This window comes from Carcharhinus amblyrhynchos, chromosome 3, assembly GCF_965287045.1.
Source record: "Carcharhinus amblyrhynchos chromosome 3, sCarAmb.v2.hapA, whole genome shotgun sequence".
Lineage (NCBI taxonomy): Eukaryota > Metazoa > Chordata > Chondrichthyes > Carcharhiniformes > Carcharhinidae > Carcharhinus > Carcharhinus amblyrhynchos.
In genome coordinates this window covers 63,953,344-63,980,030 of record NC_137326.1, presented here as the reverse complement: position 1 = coordinate 63,980,030, position 26,687 = coordinate 63,953,344, and the positions used below count along the sequence as shown (strand labels likewise).

Here is a 26,687-nt window from a genome sequence, read left to right as displayed (position 1 = left end):
GTAGGAGAATTCCACACTAACTTCATTGCAGTGTTTACGTACACCTTACTTATGACTAAGAAATAAACTTTACTTTATTAACTGTCCAAAAGAGCATCTTAACCCAGGCCCACTCCCCGACTCTTAGCCTTGTAACCCACATATTTCCCATGGCTAATCCATCTAACCTACACATCTTAGGACACTAAAGGGTAATTTAGCATGGCCAATCCACCTAACCTGTAAATCTTTGGACTATGGGAGGAAACTGGAGGAAACCCATGCAGGCACGGGGAAAATGTGCAAACTTTACACAGACAGTCACCGAAGGCCGGATTTGAACCCAGGTCCTTGGGCTGAGAGATAGTAATGCTAACCACTGTGCCACCATGTTACCCAATGCAATCCATCACATATGTGCTAGATCTTTGAAAAAGCTATACAATTAATCCCACCATTCTGATCTTTTCCCATAGTCAGGCAAATGTTTTCCCTTTCAAGAATTTATCCAAATCCATTTAGGTACATAGTACTGAATCTACTTCACCATTCTAATCAGGTAATGCATCCCACATCCTACACTCACTGTGTAAGAAATGTTTTTGCATGTTACCTTCAATTATTCTGCCAATTATAATCTGTCTCCTGTGACTACTGACCTTTCTGCCAATGGAGTAGTTTCACTTATTTATGTTATCAAAATCCTTCAAGACTTTGACCACCTCTATTAAATCTCATTTTAACCTTCCCTGCACTTAAGGGGAACAAACATTTCTCCAACACTCCGAGAAAATGAAGTCTTTCATCTTCTCTCCACCCTCACTAAGGTCCTGACATCCTTTCTGATGTGTGAGATCCAGAATTGGACTCATTCAGCTGGGGTGAACTAGTGCTTTTTAACTTGCTTGCTTTTCTGCTCCATATCTCTAGTTATAAAGCTGAGAATCCTGTACTTTTTAAGAGCTTTAGTAACTTGTTACATCACATTCAAACGCTTCTGTATACATACCCCCACATCCTTATAAAATTGTATTATTTGAATTGCCTCGCATTTCCTGCCAAAACGAATCACTTATTGCCTTACTATCCATCTATCCTATTGAAGTCTGTCACTATCCTTGTCACTGCTGACAACATTCATGAGTTTCCTGCCATCTGTAGGTATGCTCTATATATGCAAGTCCAGGGTGTAGATATATAACAAAAGTACAGAATTCCCCAGTGGCAGAAACCAGTCTACCCTGGCTGGAGAGCACATCAGGAGCGCAGTGACAGAAAGTTTTTGCACTCATCTCAAAGTGAAGTCATTTTCCAATGATTGCAAGGCTTGATGGGATGATGGCGAGCAGCTGCCTTAATGAACAATCATGAAATGCAAATGGCATTTAGGCCAACTGCCAGTGGGAATACAAACCTGCCATTAACCTGCCTTTGGAGGAATTGCAACGGGGTTTTATGCTGACAGGTTTCTGACTTTATGGCTCCCACCAGATTCACTGTGTCTATTCACACCAATTCAAAGAATCCTGCCCAATGTGTCCTGCAATAAGTAGTGACTACAGAAAATCCCTCCATCTGTAGCTAACAGCTCATAACACTATCACTGCACCCAAGTTTGACAACATTCCCCTACTCACTGAGACAAAGAAGATCTTAAATTACTTTCAAGACAAAGGATTATTTTTAAATGCCCTACTGCACTGCAACCAGTAGCTGATGAAGCTCCTTACCTCACTGTCATGGAATGGCTTGGACCGAATTGTCAGGCTACCTAGCTCAATGGACTCCTGAAACCTGGCAGGAATGCGCAGGCCCTGCAGCTTGTCATAAGCATGCCGGGCGAGTTTGTATGCACCCAACGCCTTACTTTGTTTTGCTAGAGCATATAAAGTATTACTGTTAATAGTTAAGGAATACACGGTACAATCATTTCTCTTCAGAAATTCTACTAAATGGAACTGAACTAAATCATGTTGCACAATATCAGTCACTGAAGAGTTAACATCTATATGAAAGCACACTATAATATTGAAATTCTTTGTCTTCTGTTTCAAAAGTATATTAAAGATGGCTTTCACAATGACATCTCCATTACTAATACCATACAATGTGATTTCAATCCAAGTGAGCATCCAATTAATAACCAAGTGGGTAATGGTACTACCTGGTAGAGCACAAAGCCATATAAAAACTCCCATGTTTGAGTACATGCTGAGTTGGCTGATTTCAATTGGAGTGATCCAACTGGCCTCATCTAGGAATGTTGCTCCTGATCACTATCTGGCAAAGTAGCACACGCGAATATTGAGAGAAGATAAAATTAGGTTCGACTGTCAACCTTCTCAGTTGAAACTCCGCTAACACTCGTTATGTTGCCTCACACAAGAGATCGGGGAGGGGATGAGGTTAGCCCTCTTGGGGTGTGCTGACACCTGCAATCATGGTTTGCCTAAGCTAGGTAGAGTAATGGATCAGGCAGCTAATGAGGTTAAACCAGGGCTTTACCTGATGCAATTTTTCAAAGCCATCTCGGGCTTTTCACTAAGATGAAGGATCAGATTAAGCCTGAGAAGGGTTGTTATGCCTCCTCCTGTCAGCTTGGATCTTGATTGATCAAACCCAAGGTGGGATCCAATGTCTTGCTTGTTTGACTCTCATATGGTGACCTTGGTGGATTTGATTTGAATTGGCTTTTTTGATTAGAATTAAGGAATTAAAAAAAAACCCATGCAAGCATAGCTCAACAAAACTCAGAGTAAAATTTTCTCTGATATTGGCAACACTATTGTCAGGTAAGAAAAATGGCACTGAGGCCACCAACAGCAACTGTGGCTTTTCCTATCAAACAATGCAGGACTTTGAAGAAAAAGAAGTCAGACAGAGGCTCCATGTGATACTGCTAGCAGGTGGCTTCTGATTCCCTTAATCCACCATCAACTCAGTGAATCAATTAAGCTGGATCCATTTTTATGGGCCACCCCAACGCAGAGCGAGCACACCATGAAACAATCTTCATCCAGATGCACGCCCTGGCATCAAACTGGCACTTCCTGGCATGCTCCTCTTCCCACTGAGCATTGTGTTCACCTCCTAACTTCCCTGGGAGTACCAAGTGCATTCCTGAGACCAATTGTGCTTCACTCCATTCTGACATCACATCACCATGAAGGCATTAGTTGACATGGAGGCATGATTTCAGCAGTTGGACCCAATTATGAGATGTTAATTTACTGCAATGAGTTTGCCAACGTTGAACGGTGGGGAATGTGGCCTATCACTGACATAGGACAGAGGGACAATTGCTTTCTGTTTTCACACCAACATGAAAAGTGATTTTGGTCTAGTTGCAATATTTTCTGTTCGCATTGCGAAACCCGCCTGACTTGAATGGGCATGGAAAATCCCTGTCTCAGGTTCTGAAGGATTGAGAAGGAATGGAACAAACTGGTAAAATTAATCTCCAGGAGTAAGTTTATGATATGGTAAAATTAGAACAAGCACAACAAGTGGAGAGAGCACTCAGAAGCTCAGAAGAGTGTATACCTCTGACATGGTGTGTTTACTCAATATTATCACAGTTACACAGCTCTTACTCGAGGCTTTTTCTGCCTGCTTAGTGGTCTGTAACTATAAAGCAGAGAAAATTAATTTTTTTATTAAGAGATTCCATCTCACTTATGAAGTTTTGGACTGATGCACCTCCAACAACCTGCTCTGAAAACTCTGTTCACATTTTGACAGCTGTGATAAATTCCAACACAAGAGGTGAGTCAATCCACAACATTCTAAAACAATCAAACAACCCACAATATTCTCGAGATGAAGTAAAGTCACCCTATCTCCTAATGTTAACAAAAGAATGCTTTAAAAAGTTTCAGGATCCAGATTTAGATCTTCATCAACAACTAATCAAAGGAACAGGGATAGCCCGGGAAATTACCGACTGGTGAGTCTGACCTCAGCGGTTGGTAAGTTGATGGAGAGGATTCTGAGGGACAAGATTTATGAGCACTTAGAGAAGTTTAGAATGATCAGAAATAGTCAACAAGGCTTTGTCAAGGGCAGGTCGTGCCTTACAAGCCAAGTTGAGTTCTTTGAAAATGTGAACGAAGGAAGAGCGGTGGATGTGGTTTACATGGACTTCAGCAAGACATTTGATAAGGTCCCCCCATGCAAGATTTCTTGGGAAGGTGAGAGGGCATGGTATCCAAGGGTATTTGGCCTTGTGGATCTAGAACTGGCTTGCTGCAGAAAGCAGAGAGTGGTTGTGGATGGGTCTTTTTCTGCATGGAGGTCGGTCACCAGTGGAGTGCCCCAGGGATCTGTTCTAGGATCCTTGCTGTTTGTCATTTTCATAAATGACCTGGATGAGGAAGAGGAGGGATGGATTAGTAAGTTCACCGACGATACGAAGGTTGGTGGTGTTGTGGATAGTCTGGAGGGATGTCCGAAGTTGCAGCGTGACACAGATAGGATGCAAGACTGGGCGCAGAAGTGGCAGATGGACTTCAACGTGGATAAATGTGTAGTGGTCCATTTTGGCAGGACCAATGGGATGCAGGAGTACAATATCAAGGGTTGGAGTCTTAGCTGTGTTGAGGAGCAGAAGGATCTTGGGGTCCGGTCCATAGGACGCTCAAATCGGCCTCGCAGGTGGAGGATGTGGTCAAGAAGGCGTATGGTGTACTGGCCTTCATTAATCAAGGGATTGAGTTTAAGAGTCGGGAGGTAATGCTGCAACTGTATAAGACCCTTGTCAGACCCCACTTGGAGTACTGTGCGCAATTCTGGTCGCCTCACTACAGGAAGGATGTGGAGGCTATTGAGAGGGTGCAGAGATTTACAAGGATGTTGCCTGGATTGGGAGGCATGCCTTATGAAGATAGGTTGAGGGAGCTAGGTCTCTTCTCCCTGGAGAGACGAAGGTTGAGAGGTGACCTGATAGAGGTTTATAAAATGTTGAGAGGAATAGATAGGGTGGATTCTTGGAGGCTATTTCCCAGGGCTGAAATGGTCACTACGAGAGGACACAGGTTTAAGGTGCTGGGAAGCAAGTACAGAGGAGATGTTAGGGGTGAGTTTTTCACTCAGAGGGTGGTGAGTGAGTGGAATGGGCTGCCGACGGTGGTGGTAGAGGCGAACTCACTGGGGTCTTTTAAAACACTTCTGGATGATTATATGGGATTTAATGGGATTGGGAGTTACAGATAGTTCTATGGCTTGGTAGGTATGGATGTGATCGGCGCAACTTGTGGGCCGAAGGGCCTGTTTGTGCTGCAGTGTTCTGTGTTCTATATAATCAGTTCACCCTCCAGCCATACCTTCACGATATACCAAGTTTTGTTGAAATTTGTCCATTAGTTTTTGAGATGTATTGTTTATAAACAGGGAAGAAAAATGGGTAGAAGCAATGTTGCAGTGAAAGCCACAAGTTGTCTGCTCCTGAATAAAAAGTTACCATTAGTGATCTAACATGGGGTTTACTGTAAAAACCAATTTAATTCATGAATATTCTTTGGGGAAGGAAATCTGCCATCCTGACCTTATATAAAGTGTCTAGCCCATAACCTTCCTGACCATCCTTGAGCCGAGCCCATAATGTATGAGTTTCACCCACCAGAGTAAAATAAGTAATTAGAAATCAATTAGGCTTGTTAGCAAGCCTACTGACCAGGTAATATACTACCCATGCCATAATCGGTTGACATGAGCAGGTGGGCAGATGTGGGTAGGTTGTTTTTTGTTGCTTTCTGCACCCCTCTGTAACAATCTGGTCCATTACATAAGAACATAAGAAATAGGAGCAGGAGTAGGCCAACTAGCCCTTTGAGCCTGCCCCGCCATTCAGTAAGATCATGGCTGATCTGTCGTGGCTCAGTTCCACTTTCCCGCCCTCTCCCCATAACCCTTAATCCCCTCTCTCATCAAAAACCCATCAACCCGCGTCTTAAAAATATTTAGTGAGGCAGCCTCCTCCACTTCAACGGGCAGAGAATTCCAGAGATTCACCACCCTTTGAGTGAAGAAGTTCCTCCTCATCTCTGTTCTAAACCGCCCCCCCTTTATCTTGAGGCTATGCCCCCTAGTCCTACTGTCCTTTCTGAGCGGGAAGAGTCTCTCCACCTCTATCCTATCCATCCCATTCATCATCTTATACGTCTCAATGAGATCTCCCCTCATTCTTCTAAACTCTAACGAGTACAAGCCTAATCTATTCAGCCTCTCCTCATAGCTCAACCCCCTCAACTCCGGCATCAGCCTAGTAAACCTCCTCTGCACTCCCTCCAAGGCCAAAATATTCTTGCATAAGTACGGCGCCCAAAACTGCACACAGTACTCCAGCTGCGGCCTCACCAATGCCCTATACAGCCACAGCAAGACCTCCCTACTTTTATATTCAATCCCCCTCGCGATGAAGGCCAGCATCCCATTCGCCTTCCTGACCACCTGCTGCACCTGCAAGCTGGGTTTTTGCGACTCATGCACAAGGACCCCAAGGTCCCTCTGCACCGTCGCCTGCTGCAGTTTTTCTCCACGTAAGTAATAATCCTTCCTACCATTATTCCTACCAAAGTGGACCACCTCGCACTTGCCAACATTAAATTCCATTTGCCATTTCTTGGCCCATTCGCCCAGCCTATCTAGATCCTTCTGTAGACTCTCCCCACCCTCCGCACAATTTGTCTTTCCACCAATTTTGGTGTCATCAGCAAATTTCGACACCCTACATTCGGTTCCCTCCTCCAGATCATCTATATAAATGGTATGACCCTCCAAGTCCTACCATCTTTCCATCTCTAACACCCGGCAAATTATTCACGTCCTCCCCCGTGAAGACCGAAACAAAGAAGTTATTCAAGACCTCAGCCATATCCCCATCCCCTACCACTAAGTCCCCCTTCTCATCCTCTAAGGGACCAACGTTCACCCTAGCCAGCCTCTTCCTTTTTATATATTTATAAAAACTCTTGCTATCCTTTTTTATATTAAGCGCTAGCCCAGCTTCATAGTTTCTCCTACCCTTCTTTATCAACTTCTTTGTCAATCTTTGTTGACATTTAAACCTCTCCCAATCCTCTTCTCGCCCACTACTCTTAGCTACTCTAAACACCTCCGCTTTTAATTTAACACTTTCCTTCGCCTCCTTCGTTATCCACGGCTTATTACCTCTCCTCCTACGGTCCTTTTTGACCATCGGAATAAATTTCTGCTGAGCACCAAGAAAGATCTCCTTAAAGATCCTCCACTGCTCCTCAGCAGACCTACCTTCCAACGCGCTCCCCCAGTCCACATTCGCCAATTCTTCTCTCATCCTACCGTACTCCCCTCTGTTCAAATGCTGTTCAAATTAATGCTGTTTCTTCCTCCACAAATACTGCCTTACCTGCTGAGCATTTCTAGCATTTTCTGTTACTATTTCAGTACTATGTGAAATAGCTCAGGTGATAAAAGGATACACTTTGGAGATGCCCAAAGGAGTTTCTTTCGTAAGATTGTGAAGTAAGAATCGGGAGATATTGAAGAGAGCTTCAGGTAAGTGGGAACTGAAAGGTTCATCCTGCAAAAAAGATAAAATAAGGTAAACTTTACGTTTTTTGCTTATATTAATTATATTTGCAGTCACACTTTCCTTAATGGGCCCCAGAAATGAAGGAGAAAATCAGAATAAGTACAAGTTGTAGCAGAGTAACGAGATTTAAAGCATTATACCAAGGAAACGAATCTCCAGCACTCTGTGCATCACAGAGTGCTTCAGATAGATTCATGTCACAAAGGAAGGGGGAAGGGGTGCCTCATCCCACTGGAAAGGCTGGCCATGTACCGCTGAGTGGGCCATTCCGTATGTGCCGATTTGTCATTGGGGAAGGTGGTCCATATGCAATGGCCCTGCATCGCTGGCCTCCCAACTTATTTTCAACTTATTTTGCAGCCTACCTCCCCAGTTACCCAATAGCCCCACTGACTGCCAGCCTATTCGACACCCCATCCCGGCAATTGCTGGCCTACCCAACACCCACCACCCCGGTCTCCAGCCCACCTCACCTGCCCATCCCCAGCTCCGATTGCCCCGACTCCCTCCCCCACCGATCCCATTGCAGCATGGCAGCAGGTCCGCCCCCTCCTCCCCAAAAAACAATCACCCTCCCAATAGCCCCACCCCCCCTAATAGGCTCCACTCTCTTGGTATTGCCCTGGTGTCTGGACAGTGCCAGGATGCCAGGCTAGCAGTGCCCAAGGGGCACCCCCCCCCCCACCCCGACATCCTGGGGGCGTCCTCAATGGCCTCCGTTCCCACCAGTGGGATAAACATGCCTGTTCCCCGTTGGTGGGGAGCAGTCATAAACCCCGCTAATGGGAATCTCTCCTTTTGATTTGGTTTGATTTATTATTGTCACATGTATTAACATACAGTGAGAAGTATTGCTTCTTGCGCGCTATATAGATAGGACATCAGGCTCATAAAGATGGAAATGAGAGAGTACAGAACGTATTGTTACAGTCATAGCTAGGGTGTAGAGAAATATCAACTTAATGCAAGGTAAGTCGATTCAAAAGTCTGACAAGAGCAGGGAAGAAGCTGTTATTGAGTCAGTTGGTATGTGACCTCAGACTTTTGCATCTTTTTCCCGACAGAAGAAGGCAGAAGAGAGAATGTCCGGGGTGTGTGGGTCTTTAATTACGCTAGCTGCTTTGCCAAGGCAGTGCAAAGTGTAGACAGAGTCAATCAATGGAAGGCTGGTTTGCGTGATGAATCGGGCTACATTCACAACTTTTTGTAGTGCCTTGTGGTCTTGGGTAGAGCAGGAGCCATACCAAGCTGTGATACAAACAGAAAGTATGCTTTCTATGATGCATCCGTAAAAGTTGGTGAGGATCGTAGCTGACATGCCAAATTTTCTTAGTCTTCTGAGAAAGTAGAGGTATTGGTGGGCTTTCTTAATATAATGTTGGCATGGGGCAGGGTGAACCAGGACAGGTTGTTGGTGATCTGGACGCCTAAAAACTTGAAGTTCTTGACCCTTTCTACTTCATCCCCATTGATATAGATAGGGGCATGTTCTCCTTTACGTTTCCTGAAGTCGATGATTATCTCCTCCATTTTGTTGGCATCAAGGGGGAGATTATTGTTGCCTCACCAGTTCACCAGATTCTCTATCTCATTACCGTACTCTGTCTTGTCATTGTTTGAGATCCGACCTATTATGGTGGTGTCATCAGCAAACTTGAAAATTCTGGTGTGGGGGGAGACTTGCAGGCCCGAAGACTATCATCCCAAGCCCGCTAATCATATAGAAATAGTGTTTTCTAAATGGTAATCAGCTCTGCGCCGATTTCCAGTGTGGGGCTCATTACATCAGAGAAAAGGGCCTTGGAGACTCGCGATCAGCCGGATGCAGTTGAGAGTTCCACTACAGGCCCCTCCGCTGATGCCCCTGGCATACTGTGCTACTCAAGCAGCACAGCAGGCTGGGAGATTCCCAGCCAAAATGTTGTCTATGTCAGTCCAGTTAACCCGAAATGAAAATTATCTTATAGAGGAGTTACTGCTCTTGCTTCTTTCTTCCCAGAAGGAAGTGCATAGAATGGACATGAAGCTTTTAGGAAGTTACTAGGGGTACACTTCCTCACACCCTGCTTCCTACAAGGACTTCAATCTCTAGTCAAAAATTTTCATATAATTTCTTATTATTTGCTTTCAACAGCTTTCATTTATCAAGTGCACTCATTTGCAATGATTTTGCCATTATTTTACATCAATTGTTCCCACTTTTGATAAACAATTGCAATCACCTGGCTATCATTCTATTTCATTTGCACTCAGAACTGGCCAATTAACTATCATTTTAATACAGAGCCATTCCTATAACATCAAATGACAGTTATCAAGACTGCATATACAAGCAAAATTTTCCTAAGTCCCAAATGATTATGTATGGTGTGTAGGGTAACACTTTCCACCACCAACCTCCCACCACCCCCCACAACACCTCCACCTCATCCCACCACACCTCCATTCAATCTTTCTTCCTCTTTCCTCTCTTTACCCCTCTCTCCCACCCATCCCACCCTTACTCCATTCCCAAATTCTCATGTCCCTGCTCTTCGTCCCTCCCTCTTCCCCCTCCTACCTATTCCACTTCTCTGTCTCTCTCTCTCCTCCCCCCCCAGTGTGGAGATTAAAATGAGTGAGGGGGAGCATGTTGAGACTGGAGGAAGCAAAGGCGGAGAGTGTGGAGACTGGAGGGAGTGAAAGGGGAGTGCGGAGATTGCAGGGAATGAGGGGGTAAGTATAGAGATTGGGAGGGGTGAGAAAGAGTGTGTGGAGATTGGAAAGAGAGAAGAGGGGATTGTGGAGATTGCAAGGAGTGAAAGAGAAGTGTGTGGAGACTGGAAGGAGTGAAAGGGGAGAGTGTGGAGATTGGAGGGAGTGAAGGGGGAGCGTGTGGAGACAGGAAGGAGTGAAAAGGGAGTGTGTGGAGATTGGAAGGAGTGAAGGGGAGAGTGTGTAGATTGGAGGCAGCAAAGGGAATGAGTGTGGAGATTGGTGAGAGTGAAGTAGGAAGTGTGAAGATTGGCAGGAACAAGGGGGAAAGTGTAAAGACTGGAAGCAGCGAAGCGGAGAGTGTAGAGAGTGGAGGGAGTAAGGGAAAGAGTGTAAAAGCTGAGGTAGTGAAGAAGGAAAATGTGGAGACTGGAGGGAGTGTCATGGAATTTGGAAGGGGGGGAGAATGTAAAAACTGGAGGGAATGAAGGGGAGGGTGTGGAGACTGAAAGAGTGAGGGGGAGAGTGTTGAGATTGAAAGGAGTGAGGTCAACTGTTTTGCGATTGGAGGGAGTGAGAGGGAGAGTGTGGAATTTGGAAGGCATGAGGGGGGAAAGTATCAAGGCTGGAGGGAATGAAGGCGAGGGTGTGGAAATTGGAAGGAGTGAGGGGGAAAGCATGGACATCGGAGGGAGTGAGGGGAAGAGTGTAGAGACTAAGAGGTGTGATGAGACTGTGCCTTTAAGAAATGTATTTTAATCATGCTTCTCTGCAGCTTTTTCAAACAGGCTGAGGTGTTGTTGCCAAAATGTCTGCAAGCGATGACTTCTAATTGTTACTGAAGCACTATAATGGACAACATATTTATTTTAATCTGGGCTAATGCAGTGTCCTGGGATTTTAATGATCTCTTGGGATTGCTGACTGGGGCTTGTTTTGGAGATGATTGACAGGTCAGGTGATGCATGTATGGACATTATTTTTCCACAGTAAAGTCTAGGGTTTTATTTTCATTTTTGTCAGAAGATGTTCGGACTTGAGGCAGAACACATCATTTCTTCTTTCACTTCCTGGTGTTGGAAATCCTGCTGTCTGTGGGGTTGCTAGCTAGAAGCTTGAGGCAAGCAGTGTCTCTATCTCGCGCTCTCTCTCTCAAGGTGCGCTGAAACTTCCAAGTTTGGGAAGTCTCAGTTGTAATCTAACATGTCAAAGGACCAATTCACAGCAGGTGTTCAAAGCTGCAAAATCCAGCATCACATGGGCATACTTGTTTTTTGTGCCAAACCTAGTAAAGAGTGTATGTTTATAGGAGGTTGTTTGGCTTGGAACATTATAGTTAGCTGTTAAAGTTTATACAATATAATGGGCCGGCAATGTGGCACAGTTGCTAGCACTATTACCTTACAGCACCAGCGTCCCGTGTTCAATTCCAGTCACGGGTCATCGACTGTGTGGAGTTTGCACATTCTCATTGTGCCTGCATGGGTTTCCTCCCACAGTCCAAAGACATGCAGGTTAAGTTGATTGGCCATGCTAAATTGTTTCTTCGTGTCAGGGATAGTAGCAAGGTAAATACAAGGGGTTATAGGGCCCGGATGGGATTGTTGTTGGTGCAGGCTCAACTGGCTGAATTGTCTCCTTCTGATTCTGTGTAGGAATTCTACGATTTTATGGTAGTTTTTTATAATTGGTAAAAGTCATGCTTTTTTAAAAATTATATGTTAATTGTGTTCTTAAATAAACGTAGTTTAATAAAAGCTTTCTATTGGGTTACTTTAATCATACCTGGAGTGAAACACCATATGCTCACCCATGCCAAATTCAACACGCAAAACCTTTGGTCAGGCTGACTTTGTAATACACCTTGGAGTTTCTGGCCTGGACCATAACAATGGAACAAAGGGGGAGAGTGTAAAGGCTGTGGAGGGAGTGAAGGGGAAAGTGTGGGCATTGGAAGAAGCGAGGGGGGAGAATGTGAAGATTGGAGGAAGTGAGGGGGAGAGTGTGGAAATTGCAGGAAGTGAGGGGGAGTGTGTGGAAATTGGAAGGAGTGAAGGGAGAGAGTGTGGCGATTGGGTGGGGTGAGGAAATGAGTGCAAAGGTTGAAAGGAGTGTGGGGGTGTGTCTGGAATCTGCAGAGAGTGGAGTGGGGGCATGATGGGCGTGGATGGTAGTTAGGGGAGTGTGAATGTGTTGGGGGGGGTGGAGGGATGGACTTTAGGTATGGATACTTGGGGAGTATGTGCGTGGAAAGTATAGATCCCGAGACCAAAATAAATTAATAACTAATGGATATCGGGTTGTGCTCTCAAGCATGTACTGTATTGTAAAATTTTGCACTAAATGAAAAACAGAATAACTTACAGGGGTGATTCTCTCAGCCCGAAGCACTGCTACAGCAGTGCAGCAGGCTGGGAGATATAAGTGGAAGGCTTCCTACTATTCGTCTTGGCCTCCACATGTCTCTGGATCTCAGATTTCCAGTGGCATCAGCTCTGCGCTGGAAATCAGCATGGAGCTGCTTTAAATATATAAATGAGCATTTTAATCCTATTAGCAGACCTGTGATTGAAGTCTCCAGGCTTGCTAGCCTCCCCCCCCCTCCCCCGCCAGGAGTGATTCACTCCAGCAGGGTTTACAACAGCTCCCCAATTAACGGCGAACTGGCGGCCCAACGCTGCTGGAGTGAAGGGAGATCATGAGGGGCCCCCCAAGAAATCAAGGGTCAGAGGGGATGCCTTCAGCACTTAGAATTCTTTTGGGAGAATCCCAGCCCAGATGTTGTTTAAGTAAGTAATTTCCTTGAATTTTCCAATGCAGGTTGCTGAGCAATCTGATAGAAATAAGCATACCAGGCGTTTTTTTGAGCTCAACATTATATTGGATATCAAATTCATTTCAAATTAGAATAGTCCTATATAAACAGAAACAGGAGAAATTTTCCTGGGAAGTGACGAAACAGCAGGAATGTTGAACAAATATTTTGTGTCTGTTTTCACAGTAGAAGACACAAAGTACTGATCATAAATAAAGGGTGAGGAAGGGGTTAAAGAAATTAAGGTAACTAATATCAGCAGTCAAGAAGTACTGGAGAGACTTAAGGTACCAAAACCAACAAATTCCCATGGACCTGATAGTCTACATCCTAGGGATCTAAAAGAGAATAGATGCATTAGCTCTGATTTTCCTAAATTCACTAGATTCAAGCATAAACCCAAGGATTAGAAGTTAACAAGTGTTATTCCACTATTCAAGAAAGGAGAGAGAGCCTGGCATCAGTTGTCAGGGCAAATCCAACCCAGCCAATTACCTCTGCATCAGTCTACTTCATTCATCAATAAAGTGGTGGAAGGGGTTACCAACAGTGCTTTCAATCAAGGGAATCTAACCATCGCTCCTTGAAGTTCAACGGCATTTCCATCACTGAATCCCCCATTATCTACATTCTATGGGTTACCATTGGCCAGAAACTCAACTGGAAAAGCCATATAAATACTGTGGCTACAAGAGCAGGCTAGAGGCCAGGAATCCCTCCTAGTAATTCACTTCCTGGCTCCTCAAAGCCTATCTACATGGCACAAGTCAGAAGTATGATGAAATGCTCTCTTCTTGCCTGGATGGATGCAGTTCCAACAACTTTCAAGAATCTTGACACCATCCAGGACAAAGCTGCCAGCTTGATTGGCATCTCTTTCACAAACATTCACTCTCACCTCCACCAATGCTCAGCAGTAACAGTGTGTGCCATCAAGATGCACTGCAGGAACTCACCAAGACAGCATCTTTCAAACCCACGACCGCTACCATGAGCGACAAGGGCAGCAGATACCCGGGAACACCACTACCTGAAAGTTCATCTCCAAGACACGCACCCTTGAATTCCCTCCCTAACAGCACTGTGGGTGTACCTGCACCACACAGACTGCAGAGATTCAAGACAGTAGTTCACCACCACCTTCTCAAGGGTAATTAGGTATACGCAATAAAAGCTGGCCTAGCTAGCGAAGCCTACATCACTTGAATGAATAAAATGAACACTGGTTTGACAGGCGATCTTATTGGAGCATATAATATTCTGAAGGAGCTTGATGGGACATACACAGAAATACTGTTTCCTTTGGTTGAGGAATCTAGAATACTGGGTCACAGCATTAGCATAAGAAATTGATCATTTAGGACTAAGCTGAGTAGAAATCTCTTCATACAGAAGTTTGTGAATATTTGGAATTGTCTATCCCAGTGGGTTGTGGATGCTCCTCGGTTGTATATATTCAAGACTGGCACCCCTCTTTAATCTCTCAAGAAATCAAGAGATATGGGTGAGCAAGTGGAAAAACTCTTATCTCGTGCTGTAACCTTTTATGTGTTGTTGTTCATCCACTGTCATCGATGAGGACCTCAACACCATTAGTCATTTTGAGGCTGGTTGCGGTGTGTCTGAAGATGACTGATCAGGCAATTCGAGCACGGAATGTCCTGGCACATATTGAACAGACTTGTGTAGACACTGTATTTGTTGTGCTAGTGGCTCTGGACTTACGCAGCTCGCGCTTAAGTTGTGCTTCAGCAACACACCTTGCTTCGTGAGCTTGACAGCCTTTGTGGATGAGGCAGCGCCAGGTAGGGCGGGTTTGTGCCAGCATTTCCCAGGTGGTCGTGTCAATGTCAAACTCAGGGAGGCTTTGAGTGTGTCTTTGAAATGTTTCTTCTGCCCTCCATGCAAGCGTCTTCCAACAGAGAGTTCCCCAAAAGGGAGCTGCTTGGGTATGCACTCGTCTGACATACCAATGACATGTCCTGCCCACCGGGTCTGCGCTCTCATCAGCAGTGTGTGGACTGATGGTACACTTGCTCAAGAGAGAACTTCAGTGTCTGGTAATTTGTCTTGCCATCTGATGTGTAATATTTTGTGAAGACAAGTCATGTGGAAAGATCGAGCTGTCTTGCATGCCTTCAATACACAGTCCACGTTTCACAGGCATACAGGAGGGAAGTGAGTACCATGGCACTGTAGACCTTCAGTTTTGTTGCTGGGCTGATTCCTCAACTTTCCCACACAGTGGAGCGCAGTCTACCAAAAGCAGAATTTGCCTTTGCTATTCTGCAGTTAACTTCTGCATCAATAGTCACTGCTTGGGTGAGGGTGCTGCCAAATTAAGTGAACTGGTCCACTAGCTGTAGTTTCTGCCCTTTGATTGTGATCATGGGTTCTGTGTACGGTGCATGAGAAACAGGCTGCTGCATGGCTTCGGTCTTTTTAATGTTGAGTCTGAAGTCATCACAAGCTGTGGAAAATTTGTCCATACTGACTTGCAACTCTGGCTCTGAGCCAGCATACAGGGCGCAGTCATCGGCAAAAAGGAAATCTCTCAGAACAGTCTCTTTCACTTTGGTAATAGCTTGAAGTCTCCTCAGATTGAAAAGCTTTCCATCCACTCTGTACTTGAGGCTGATTCCAGCAACACTGTCCTGGAAAGCATCATTCAGCATGGTAGTAAACATCATCAAGCTTGCTGACCTACACCGCGCAGGCAGTGCCGAGGATGACTGGGAATGCTTTAGGAATGCTATCCATACATCTGCGCTGAAAACGCTCAGGCCCACCATCCGCAAGCAGCATGATTGGTTTGATGAGAATGATGAGGAGATACAGGCTCTACTTGTTGAAAAGCACCATCTTCATTGGGCCTGTCAGAATGACCCATCTCCAGTTGCCAAGAAAAATGCTTTTACCAGTGCTCGCAGGACAGTCCAGAATAAACTGTGTAAAATGCAGCATGCCTGGCTGAGCGCCAAGGCAGATGAAATACAGGGATACGCTGACAGAAACGACTTGAAACGGTTCTATGAAGCCCTCAACCCTCTCTATGGACCTCAATCTCTCGGGAGCTCCCCCCTGCTGAGTACAGATGGAACAATTCTCATTACAGAGAAGGCTCAAATCCTGCAGAGATGGGCTGAACACTTTGAAGCCATCCTCAACCGACCATCATCAATTAACAATGAGGCAATAGACAGGATTCCCCTGGCTGATATCAACAGCGCCATGGATGACCCACCGGTAGTAGCCAAAGTCACAAAAGCAGTCAGCCTGTTATCCAGTGGCAAAGTCCCAGGGGCAGATACCATACCCACAGAGATCTATAAAGCTGCTGGTCCTGCACTTATCGAGAAGCTCAGCAAGTTGTTCCAGTCCTTTTGGAAGCTAGGCCCCAGCACCGATCCCTGCGGCACTCCACTAGTCACCAACTGCCAACCAGAATAGCAACCACTGATTCCAACTCTCTGCTTCCTGTAGACAACCAATCCTCTATAAACGCTAACACCTTACCGCCAATTCCATGCACCCTAACCTTTTATGGCAACCTTTTGTGAAGCACCTTATCAAACGCCTTCTGGAAATCTAAAAACACCACATCCATTGGTTCCCCTCTGTCTTCCACACTAGTCACATCCTCATAGAAATCCAATAAATTCGTTAAACACAACTTCCCCTTCACGAATCCGTGCTGCATCTGCTTGATCAAACTGTTCTTTTCTAGGTGTCGTACTATTTCTTCTTTGATGACGGATTCTAGCATTTTACCAACTACGGACGTTAAGCTAACCCTGCCTTTTGTCTGCTACCTTTTTTAAACAGTGGCGTAACATTAGCCATTTTCCAATCTTCTGGCACTTCCCCAGAGTCCAGTGAATTTTGATAAATAATTACTAAGGCATCCACTATCACCTCTGCCATTTCTTTCAGAACCCTGGGATGCATTCCATCTGGTCCCGGGGACTTGTCTACCTTCAGTCCCGTTAGTCTGTCAAGCACTACCTCTCTAGTGACAGTAATTGCATTAAGGACCTCATCTCTTACCATCCTTCTATCTTCAATATTTGGCAAGCTATTTGTGTCCTCCTCCGTGAAGACCGACACAAAAAACTTATTCAAAGCCTCAGCCATTTCCTCATTACTCACCACTAAATCCCCCATCTTGTCCTCCAAGGGTCCAACGTTCACTCTAGCCACTCTCTTTATATATTTGTAAAAACTTTTACCATCATTTTTTATATTTAGAGCTAGTTTAGCTTCATACTCTATCTTTCAGGATATTGGCAGGTAAAATCAAGGACATTCCAAAAATGTTTTATCGGTGCATTAAGAGCAAGAAGATAACTAACAAAAGGGTAGGACCTATCCGGGATGTACAAGATAACTTAAGCGTGAGTGCAGAAGATCTGGGCAGGGTTCTCAATGAGTATGTTGACTCTGTCTTCATTAAAGAGAGGGATGATGCAGTTCTAGTTGAAGTTTATTTATTAGTCACAAGTAGGCTTACATTAAGAACATAAGAACATAAGAACATAAGAAATAGGAGCAGGAGTAGGCCATCTAGCCCTTCGAGCCTGCCCCGCCATTCAATAAGATCATGGCTGATCTGTCGTGGCTCAGTTCCACTTTCCCGCTTTAACACTGCAATGAAGTTACTGTGAAAATCCCCAAGTCGCTACACTCCGGCACTTGTTCGGGTACACTGAGGAAGAATTTAGCATGGCCAATGCACCTAAACAAGACATCTTTTGGATTGTGGGAGGAAACCGGAGCATCCAGAGGAAACCTATGGACACACAGGGAGAACTTGCAAACTCTGCACAGACAAGATGAGAATCAAACCCGGTCCCTGGCTATAGTGCTAATCCTGTGCCACCCTAAGAGGGGGAGTGCAACATTTTAGAAATATTAGAATAGAGGGATAATAATTGAGGAAGTAATAGAAGGACTGTTATCCTTGAGGTTGGATAAATCACCATGGCCAAATAGATTGTCTCCCAGGTTATTAAATTAAGCTAGCAAGGAAATAGCAGATGGTCTGAGGATCACTTTCCAATTCTCACTAGATAAAAGGCAAGGTAGTAGAGATCTGCAAATGTTGCACCATTATTTAAATAGGGTGCAAGAAATACACCAATTAATTATATGCTGCTCAAGCTTGACTTCAGTGGGTAAATTACTAGAATAAATTCTCAGGGAAAGGGTAAACTGTCACTTAGAAAAGAATGGATTAATCAGAGACAGTCTGGATAATTTTGTTAGTGGAAGGTCATGTCATAATTTAATCAAAATTTTTGAGGAAGTAACATGGAGGATTAATGATGATAACACAGTAGGGTCTGATTTGATTTCACTATATACTAGTACATTAGAAAATAATAAAAGTATTGGTTGTTGCGCTCTATACAGACAAAGCATACCGGACCATAGAGGAGAGTGCAGAATGCAGTGTTACAGTCATAGCTAGGGTGTGGAGAAAGGTCAACTTAATGCAAGGTAGGTCCATTCAAAAGTCTGATGGCAGTAGGAAAGAAGCTGTTCTTGAGTCGGCTGGTACATGACTTCAGAGTTTTTTTATCTTTTTCCCAATGGAAGAAGGTGGAATAGAATATGTCTGAGGTGCATCGGGTCCTTGGTTATGCTGGCTGCTTTTCCAAGGGAAGTTTGGACACAGTCAACGGATGCATGATGGACTGGGCTTCGTTCACGATCTTTTGTAGTTTTTTGCAGTCTTGGGCATACCAAGCTGTGATGGTACCAGAAAGAATGCTTTCTATGGTGCGTCTTTACAAGTTGGTGAGAGTCGTAGCAGACATGCCAAATTTCTTTAGCCTCCTGAGAAAGTAGAGGTGTTGGTGGGCTTTCTTAATTATAGCATCAGCATGGAGGGACCGGTACAGTTGTTGGTGATCTGGACACCTAGAAACTTGAAGCTCACAAATATTTCTACTTCACTCCCACTGATGTAGACAGGGGCATGTCCTCCACTACACTTCCTGAAGTCAATGACTATCTCCTCATTATGTTGATATTGACGGAGAGATCATTGTCGTTGCACCAGTTCTATCACTTTCCTGTACTTGATCTCATCATTGTTTGAGATCCAACTCACAATGGTGGTGTCATCAGCAAACTTGAAAATCAAGTTGGAGGGGAATCTGGCCACAGTCAAAGGTGCATTGGAGTATAGTAAGAGACTGAGGACACAGTCTTGCGGCGCACCGATGTTGAGGATGATTGCAGAGGAGGTATTGTTACCTATCCTTACTGATTGCAGTCTGTAGGTTAGGAAGTCTCAGATGCAGTCACAGCGGGAGGAGCCAAGCCCCAAGCCATGGAGTTTGGAGATGAGTTTTATAGGGATAATGGTGTTGAAGGCTGAGCTGTAGTCAATGAATAGGAGTCTGACATAGGTGTCTTTATCATCCAGGTGTCCCAAGGTTGAGTGTAGGGCGAGGGAAGGAGGATCAAAAAACTGATTAAAGAAAAGAGAATACAATGCAAAATAACGAGGGGCATAAAGGTGGATTTTAAAGGCATCTTTAAGTATGTGAGAAGGAAAAAATTAACAAGGACAAATGTGGGTCCGTTACACGTGGTGACAGGAGAACTTACAATGGAGAACAAGGAAATGGGTGGAGAAATTAAATAGTTACCTTAAGTGGAATTTTCCTGAAAAACAGCACTTTTGGTGAGAGAGCTGGAATGGTTTTCATGGGCCTAACAGCACGATCTGGATCACGGCACTTTGATAGGTCCACGAAGATAGCAGGACAGATGGATAAGATGGCGAAGAAAGCATATAGAATGGTTTCCTTTATTGGATGAGGTATAGAGTACAAAGGTTGGGATATAATGCTGGAACTGTCCCAAGGTGCTTCACAAGAGGACAGATAAAACAAAATATTGACACTAGACAGATGACCAAAGACTTGGTCAAAGAGGTAGGTTTTTGGAAGTGTCTTAAAAGAGGGAAATAAAATAGAAAAATAGAGGTGTAGGAAAAGAATTCCAGAGTTTATACCCAAGACAACTGAAGACATAGAAGTGTTATATAAATACAAATCACTGTTAACTTGCAGTAAAATCTCAGCAGGTCTGATAGCAACTGTGGAGAGAGAATAGAGCTAACGTTTTGAGTCTGCATGACACTTCGTCAAAGTTAAGGGCAAAGAAAATCAGAGAAGAATTATGCTATGAGGTTGGAAGTGTTTATAAAAGGACAAAGAGAATGTAAATGAGGATGAAGATGGCTGAGAGAGGTGCTAAAAATGTCCATTAAGAGATCAGAATATGTGAATGGCAGAACATAAGAACATAAGAAATAGGAGCAGGAGTAAGCCATCTAGCCCCTCGAGCCTGCCCCGCCATTCAATAAGATCATGGCTGATCTGTCGTGTCTCAGTTCCACATTCCCGCCCTCTCCCCATAACCCTTAATCCCCTTGCCTATCAAAAACCTATCAACCCGCGTCTTAAAAATATTTAGCGAGGCAGCCTCCACCACTTCAACGGGCAGAGAATTCCAGAGATTCACCACCCTTTGAGTGAAGAAGTTCCTCCTCAACTCCGTTCTAAACCGCGCCCCCCCTTGTCTTGAGGCTGTGCCCTCTAGTCCTACTGTCCTTTCTGAGCGGGAAGAGCCTCTCCACCTCTATCCTATCCATCCCATTCATCATCTTATATGTCTCAATGAGATCTCCCCTCATTCTTCTAAACTCTAACAAGTACAAGCCTAGTTTATTCAGCCTCTCCTCATAGTTCAACCCCCTCAACTCCGGTATCAGCCTAGTAAACCTCCTCTGCACTCCCTCCAAGGCCAAAATATCCTTGCGTAAGTGCGGCGACCAAAACTGCACACAGTACTCCAGCTGCGGCCTCACCAGTGCCCTATACAGCCGCAGCAAGACCTCCCTACTTTTATATTCAATCCCCCTCGCTATGAAGGCCAGCATCCCATTCGCCTTCCTGACCACCTGCTGCACCTGCAGGCTGGGTTTTTGCGACTCATGCACAAGGACCCTGAGGTCCCTCTGCACCGTCGCATGCTGCAGTTTTTCGCCACGTAAGTAATAATCCTTCCTACCATTATTCCTACCAAAGTGGACAACCTCACATTTGCCAACATTAAATTCCATTTGCCAGTTCCTGGCCCATTCGCCCAGCCTATCTAGATCCTTCTGCAGACTCTCCACACCCTCCGCACAATTTGTCGTTCCACCAATCTTGGTGTCATCAGCAAATTTCGACACCATACACTCGGTTCCCTCCTCCAGATCATCTATATAAATGGTAAATAGCTGAGGCCCCAGCACCGACCCCTGGGGCACTCCACTAGTCACCAACCGCCAATCTGAATAGCACCCATTGACCCCCACTCTCTGCTTCCTATTTGACAGCCAATCCTCTATCCACGCTAACACCCTACCCCCAACTCCATGCCCCCTGACCTTCTGTAATAACCTCTTGTGAGGCACCTTGTCAAACGCCTTCTGAACAGAGATACAGATAGTTAAGGCACTTGGCTTGAAGGGGGAGGGAGGCAAGGGTAGGGGAGGGGATGGAGGCAAGGAGGGGAGAGGCAAGGTGCAGATTCACCAGACTAATATTGAGCGCAAGAGTTAAAATATGAGGACAGGCTGCAGGAAAGATGTGTATTATCTTTTAGAGTAGATGAAAGTGTGTTAAAAACTGAGGTGTATAAAAGGCAAACCAATACTCTGATCTGTTTTGCACGAAGGAATTGAATAAAATCTTTCAATGAAAATTAACTTCTGTTTATAAAAGGAATACATCTGACTGCCATTCTGGGCTAACTTTTAGCCAAAGTTTAGCAGTCCACAGGCTTTTATTATTCGTTTATGGGATGTAGGTGTTGCTGGCTAGACCAGCATCTATAGCCCATCCCTATTTATCCTTGAGAAGATGGTAATGAGCTGCCTTCTTGAACTGCTGCTGTCCCTGCGGTGTAGGTACACCCACAGTGTTGTTAGGAGGGAGTTCCAGGATTTTGTTCCAGCAATATTAAGGGAACAGAGATGTATTTCCAAGTAAGAATGGTAAGTGACTTGGAGTGGAACCTTCAAGGTGGTGGTGTTCCCTTGTACATCAAGCTAGTCCAACCTTATCATTTTCTCACTCAAGGGCATTTTGCAAAGGTAAAGTTTGGCACAACATTAAACACGAATTTCAAAAAACAATTGAAGTATGAAAACAAAACTTGCTGCGCAAAAAAAAACAATGAGTAACAAATAAAAGTCAGTATTAGAGTCTAAGAGGGTGAGAGTGTGAACTCGCTCTCAGGCTGAGGTGACTCAGTCACCTTCCTTACATTGGCAGTGGGAGAGAATGCATGATGGCGTGAATGGATGAGGGTGAGTGAGAGTACTGGGAGTGAACCAGATAAATAGACACATTCCGCTTCCACATTCATACCCCACACCCAGATTCACTCACATTGGCACATTGTCTAACCACTCCCATAATACTCTCTGACCCTTGGAACACTTTCTATCCACCCCCATACTCACTCACACCCCCAATGTTTTCTGAACACTGCTACACTCACTCACCTCACCTTCCACACTCCTTCATCCACCAACGTTCTCTCACCCCTCCCTTGCACTCTCTCAGCGCCCACATTCTCTAATATAGAACATAGAACATAGAACACTACAGCACAAACAGGCCCTTCGGCTCGCGAGTTGCACCGATCACATCAACACCTACCAATCTATAGACCTATCTATAACCCCCAATCCCATAAAACCCCATATACTCATCCAGAAGTCTTTTAAAAGACCCCAGCGAGTTCGCCTCCACCACCACTGACGGCAGCCGATTCCATTCACTCACCACCCTCTGAGTGAAAAACTTACCCCTAACATCACTTCTGTACTTTCCTGCCCGCACCTTAAATCTGTGTCCTCTCGTAGCGACCATTTCAACCCGGGGAAATAGCCTCTGAGAATCCACCCTATCTATTCCTCTCAACATTTTATAAACTTCTATCAGGTCACCTCTCAACCTTCGTCTCTCCAGGGAAAAGAGACCCAACTCCCTCAACCTAACTTCATAAGGCATGCCTCCCAGTCCAGGCAACATCCTTGTAAATCTCCTCTGTACCCTTTCAATAGCTTCTACGTCTTTCCTATAGTGAGGCGACCAGAACTGCGCACAGGGCTCCAAATGAGGCCTGACAAGGGTCTTATAAAGTTGCAGCATTACCTCCCGACTCCTAAACTCAATCCCTCGATTTATGAAGGCCAGTACTCCATACGCCTTCTTGACCACCTCTTCCACCTGCGAGGCCGATTTAAGAGTCCTGTGGACCCGGACCCCAAGATCCTTCTGCTCTTCAACACTACTAAGACTCCTGCCCTTGATAGTGTACTCGTTCATCCCGTTGGTCTCTGGTATAGTACCGGAAGATTGGAGGACAGCAAATGTTGTCCCATTGTTTAAGAAGGGGAGCAGAGACTTCCCTGGGAATTATAGACCGGTGAGTCTTACTTCTGTGGTGGGTAAGGTTTTGGAAAGGATTATTAGAGACAGGATTTATAGTTATTTGGAGAGTAATGAATTGATTAGAGACAGTCAGCATGGTTTTGTAGCGGGTAGGTCATGCCTTACTAACCTTATCGAGTTCTTTGAGAAAGTGACCAAAGAGGTGGATAGGGGTAAGGCAGTTGACGTGGTGTATATGGATTTTAGTAAGGCGTTTGATAAGGTTCACCATGGTAGGCTTCTGCAGAAAATGCAGATGTATGCGATTGGGGGTGATCTAGGTAATTGGATCAGGAATTGGCTAGCAGATAGGAGACAGAGGGTGGTGGTTGATGGTAAATATTCGTCATGGAGTTCGGTTACGAGTGGTGTGCCTCAGGGATCTGTTTTGGGGCCACTGCTGTTTGTAATTTTTATTAATGATCTGGATGAGGGTATAGTTGGGTGGATTAGTAAGTTTGCTGATGACACCAAAGTCGGAGGTGTGGTAGATTGTGAGGAAGGGTGTCATAGTTTGCAGGGTGACTTAGAAAGGTTGCAGAGCTGGGCCGCGAGGTGGCGGATGGAGTTTAATGTGGAGAAGTGTGAGGTAATTCATTTCGGTAGGAGTAACAGATGTGTTGAGTATAGGGCTAACGGGAGGACTTTGAATAGTGTGGAGGAGCAGAGGGATCTAGGTGTATGTGTACATAGATCCCTGAAAGTTGGGAATCAAGTAGATAAGGTTGTTAAGAAGGCATACGGTGTCTTGGCGTTTATTGGTAGGGGGATTGAATTTAGGAGTCGCAGCGTCATGATGCAACTGTACACAACTCTGGTGCGGCCGCACTTGGAGTATTGTGTGCAGTTCTGGTCCCCACATTACAGGAAGGATGTAGAGGCTTTGGAGAGGGTGCAGAGGAGGTTTACCAGGATGTTGCCTGGTATGGAGGGGAGATCCTATGAGGAGAGACTGAGAGATTTGGGGTTGTTTTCGCTGGAAAGAAGGCGGCTAAGAGGGGACCTTATTGAAACATATAAGATAATTAGAGGTTTAGACAGGGTGGATAGTGATAGCCTTTTTCCTAGGATGGAGAAAGCTAGCACGAGGGGGCACGGCTTTAAATTAAGGGGGGGTAGTTATAGGACTCATGTCAGGGGTAGGTTCTTTACCCAGAGGGTGGTGAGGGACTGGAATGCCCTGCCAGCTGCAGTTGTAAATGCGCCTAGTTTGGGGGCGTTTAAGAGATCTGTGGATAGGTTTATGGACGAAATGGGATTGGTTTAGATTAGTGGGTTAGTGTTTTTTTTTAAAAGCTGGTCGGCGCAACATCGTGGGCCGAAGGGCCTGTTCTGCGCTGTAATGTTCTATGTTCTATGTTGGTTCTGCCAAAATGGACGACTACGCATTTATCCGCGTTGAAGTCCATCTGCCACTTCTCCGCACAGTCCTGCATCCTATTTATGTCCTGCTGCAACTTTTGACATCCTTCCAGACCATCCACAACACCACCGACCTTCGTGTTATCAGCGAACTTACTTACCCATCCCTCCACTTCCTCATCCAGGTCATTTATGAAAATGACAAACAGCAAGGGTCCTAGAACAGATCCCTGGGGCACTCCACTGGTGACTGACCTCCATTCAGAAAAAGACCCATCCACAACCACTCTCTGCCTTCTGCAGGCAAGCCAGTTCTGGATCCACAAGGCCAAAGGCCCTCGGATCCCATGCCCTCTCACCTTCTCAAGAAGTCTTGCATGGGGGACCTTATCAAACGCCTTGCTGAAGTCCATGTACACCAAGTCCATGGCACTTCCTTCGTCAATGTGTTCAGTCACGTTATCGAAGAACTCAACTAGGCTCGTAAGGCACGACCTGCCCTTGACAAATCCATGCTGACTATTCCTGATCATGTCAAACCTCTCCAAATGCTCGTAAATCTTGTCCCTCAGAAGCCTTTCCATCAGCTTACCAACCACTGAGGTCAGACTCACCGGTCGGTAATTTCCCGGGCTATCTCTGTTCCCTTTCTTGAAAATAGGGACTACATCCGCAATCCTCCAATCTTCCGGAACCTCTCCCGTCTCCACTGACGACGCAAAGATCATCGCCAGGGGCTCTGCAATCACTTCCCTCGCCTCCCACAGTATCCTGGGGTACATCCCATCTGGTCCTGGCGACTTATCTATCTTGATAGAATTCAAAAGTTCTAACACATCCTCCACCTTAATATCCACAAACTCAATCTTTTCCATCTGCTGCAAATCCGTGGCAAAATCTCCCAGATCAGCTTCCACCGTGAATACTGAGGCAAAGTACTCATTAAGCACCTCTGCCATTTCTTCTGGTTCCACACAGACCTTTCCCCCTTCACCTTTTATAGGTCCTATCCCTTCTCTTCTCATCCTTTTACCTTTCACATATTTATAGAAGGCCTTGGGATTCTCCTTAATCTTACCCGCCAAGGTCTTCTCATGACCCCTTCTGGCTCTCCTAATTTCCCTTTTAAGCTCCTTTCTACAGTCCTTATACTCCTCAAGATCCTTAACCTCTCCTAGTTCCCTGAACCTTTTGTACACCTTCCCTTTCCTCCTGACTAGGTTCAACACAGCCTTCGTGCATCACGGTTCCCGCAACCTACTAAAACCCCCTTGTCTCATCGGAACGTTGTCATGCATAGCTCCAGACAAACATTCCTTGAATATCCGCCACCTTCCTTCAGTACTTTTCCCTAAAAACGCCTCCTTCCAGTTTATTTGTCCAAGTAACTTCCTGACTTCTTCGTATCTCCCCTTACTCCAGACAAACACCTTCCTAGCCTGCCTGATCCTATCTCGTTCCAATGCAATTGTGAAGGAGATAGAATTATGGTCACCATTCCCAAGATGCTCTCCTACCGAGAGATCCATCACCTGCCCTGGTTCATTCGCCAGTACCAGGTCAAGTACAGCCTCTCCCCTCGTAGGCTTATCCACATACTGTGTCAGGAAACCTTCCTGAACACACCTAACAAACTCCTCCCCATCCAAACCCCTTACCCTAGGGATATTCCAGTCGATGTTTGGGAAATTGAAGTCTCCCATCACGACAACTCTGTTATTAATACATCTCTCCAGAATCTGTTTCCCTATCTGCACTT

At 45.1% G+C, this 26,687-nt stretch overlaps 1 protein-coding gene across 3 annotated transcripts in view; it reads right to left on the bottom strand.

Moving 5' to 3' along the window:
• The window catches only part of ift122 (intraflagellar transport 122 homolog (Chlamydomonas)), a 211,307-nt gene that overhangs the window by 35,823 nt on the left and 148,797 nt on the right, over positions 1-26,687 (bottom strand). For all 3 annotated transcript variants that reach the window (XR_013886242.1, XM_080184780.1, XM_080184790.1), the window contains exons 23-24: positions 7,437-7,537; positions 1,710-1,875 (exon numbers count right to left, since the gene is read on the bottom strand). Coding sequence is in view for 2 of the 3 variants with exons in the window: in XM_080184780.1 (XP_080040906.1) it covers positions 1,710-1,875; positions 7,437-7,537 (267 nt within the window). In the remaining variant the exon portion in view is untranslated. The remainder of the gene's footprint in view (positions 1-1,709; positions 1,876-7,436; positions 7,538-26,687) is intronic.